The 2,364-nt window shown below is 51.3% G+C and overlaps 2 protein-coding genes across 2 annotated transcripts in view; both read right to left on the bottom strand.

Moving 5' to 3' along the window:
• Window positions 1-710, bottom strand: part of Pmar_PMAR018207 (conserved hypothetical protein) — a gene marked incomplete at both ends in the record, with an annotated part of 1,005 nt that extends 295 nt beyond the window's left edge. Inside the window, 3 exons of the mRNA XM_002778365.1 lie at window positions 69-328; window positions 378-526; window positions 577-710. Coding sequence (XP_002778411.1) covers window positions 69-328; window positions 378-526; window positions 577-710 — 543 coding nt within the window. The remainder of the gene's footprint in view (window positions 1-68; window positions 329-377; window positions 527-576) is intronic.
• A 177-nt stretch (window positions 711-887) lies between these two features.
• The window catches only part of Pmar_PMAR018206 (conserved hypothetical protein), a gene marked incomplete at its 5' end in the record, with an annotated part of 1,660 nt that continues 183 nt past the window's right edge, over window positions 888-2,364 (bottom strand). Inside the window, 2 exons of the mRNA XM_002778364.1 lie at window positions 888-2,062; window positions 2,111-2,169. Coding sequence (XP_002778410.1) covers window positions 1,098-2,062; window positions 2,111-2,169 — 1,024 coding nt within the window. The 3' untranslated portion in view covers window positions 888-1,097. The remainder of the gene's footprint in view (window positions 2,063-2,110; window positions 2,170-2,364) is intronic.

Below are 2,364 nucleotides of genomic sequence, written 5' to 3'. Positions count from 1 at the left end.
CACCCCCTAGATGTTGAGATGACCTGGGCCAGGTCCACATGAAGCCCCCTCTATGATAAGCACCCTACCTGTTGGATCATCGGGCCCATCCTAATGACCTTCACAGTAGCCCCTTGACCATCACAAGCGTTACACGTGGTCACCGGAACGTCCTTATCGACGACCACTCGATTGATCATCAGCTTTCGAGTAGCACCAGTGTACAGTTGCTTCAACGGCACCTCCAAAATGTGCTGAACGTCATCACCTCTACGACGACCTCCTCCTCCTCTTCTGCCGCCTCCACCAAACATCATATCAAAAATGTCAGTCGCATGCGCCATACCACCTAAACCCGAACTTCCGCGAAATACAAGGGGGTGACCCCATGGTCCTACCATCAGAGTCGACACCCTCCTCGCCAAACTGATCGTATCTTCTTCGTTTCTCATCGTCGCTCAGAATCTCATAAGCCTTGGTGATCAGCTTGAACTCCTCCTCATCGCCGCCCTTATCAGGATGATGCTGCATCGCCAACTTGCGATATCTAAGGTTCAAACGAGTCATCGACAGATAAAAAGATACGCCCAAACTCACGCCTTCTTAATATCAGCTGTAGAAGCACCTTTCCCCACACCCAAGACGTCATAGAGCTTCTGCGTATCGGCATTTTTGGAAGGACCTCGACCACCGAAATCTTCCCCGAACATTCCTCCATTTCCGAAAAACATCGTATACGAGTGCTTCCGGTTGGAATAACAGAACTATCACAAGCAGTCATCACAAAAGAAGCCCACTATTGACCCACAACACAACACGAGCGGAGCGGAGCGAAGCGGGTATTTGTTTTTTACTGCCACTCTTTAGGAGTAGCACTATGGAGCTGTTTTGAATGATGATAGTAGTAGTATTGATACAGGAAGACCCCGCTACAGGGCTCCCCATAATAACGATGAGCAACATCTCAGCGACAGCGACAGTGTTGTGACAAGTGTATTAGACTTCGTCACAGTGAGCAGAGTAAAAGAGTGGAATCGCAAGGATCGCTCAGGGGCATCCTTAGCGACCTCCAAAAATATCCTACAAGTTACTCTGCTATCAAACGTTCTATCAAGTCGTTACTGTTGAGCACACTGGACCCTCTGAGCACCACCAGGCATGGACCCTTCCTCATCCTCCTCATAGGCTTCATTAGATTTGTCGAAACCAGCGGTAGCAGCAGCGCTCTCCTTAGGGTTCATATCGACCAACTCATGGTGCTCATACGTCTCTTCCATCTCATCTGTGATGATGGGGGCGTCGGTGGGGGCGGGGAGGACCTCCTGGAGGATCTCACAGGCGTCGGGCGTGAGGGACTCGGGGAAAACTATGTCCAATATGAGGAAAAGGTTACCACAGAGGAAGGGGTTCTGATGAGTAGGCATGCCCTCGCCCTTGATACACTTCAGATAATGCTTCTCCGAACTCAGGTCGATAGGCTTGATAATGTCACCAGGCTTAGACCGTACGATAAGCTTGCGACCGTCCATATGGGTGATAACAGCAGTATACCCAGTAAGAGCTTCTACCAAGCTGATGGGCTTCCTGATGAACAGATCGTTGCCCTTCCGAGTGAACTCAGTGTCGTCATGTTCCTTCTGTTTAAGGATGATGATGAGGTCGCCGGGCTCGACATCGGGGCTGCTCTCATCGGCCATTCCCCGGAAGGGTATCCGCTGACCGGACTTCATGCCCTTCTCGATGTGAATCTCGATGACCTCCTTGGACTTCTTAGTCTTGAAACTGCGACCTTGACCGTGACACTGTTGACAAGCAGACTGCATCTGTTGGACCATGGGACCCATCCGGACGGTTTTGATGGTGACACCCTGACCATCACAGGCATTGCAAGTGGTGATTGGTGAGGACCGGTCGATAACGACCCTGTTGATGGCGAGCTTGCGAGTGGCACCGTTATAGAACTGGGCTAAGGGGACTTCCAATACATGGGAGATATCCTCCCCTTTTCGAGGGCCAGTGGAGCGACCGCGGCCACCCCCAAAGACCATGTCGAAGATATCCTCGGCGTTACCGGGGCCCATACCTGAATGAATAACATATGGTAGCGACTCGGACCTGTTTTGAATCTTACCATCCTGGTCTACACCTTCCTCGCCGAACTTGTCATATCGCGACCGCTTCTGCTCGTCGCTGAGGACCTCATAAGCTCGGGTGAGCTCCTTGAACTTCTCAGATCACCTCCCTTGTCGGGATGTTCTTTCAGCGCGAGCTTCCGGTACCTTAAAAATGGACCCTTGAGCCAGACGAATCTTCTACCACTATGGAGGGCTAGTAGCAACCCTAAATACACCCCTCCTCCCCGTCAATGATACTTACGCCTTCTTA

Source organism: Perkinsus marinus, assembly GCF_000006405.1.
Source record: "Perkinsus marinus ATCC 50983 genomic scaffold scf_1104296949592, whole genome shotgun sequence".
In the NCBI taxonomy this organism is placed as follows: Eukaryota; Perkinsozoa; order Perkinsida; family Perkinsidae; genus Perkinsus; species Perkinsus marinus.
This window is presented reverse-complemented; position numbering and strand designations above follow the sequence as displayed.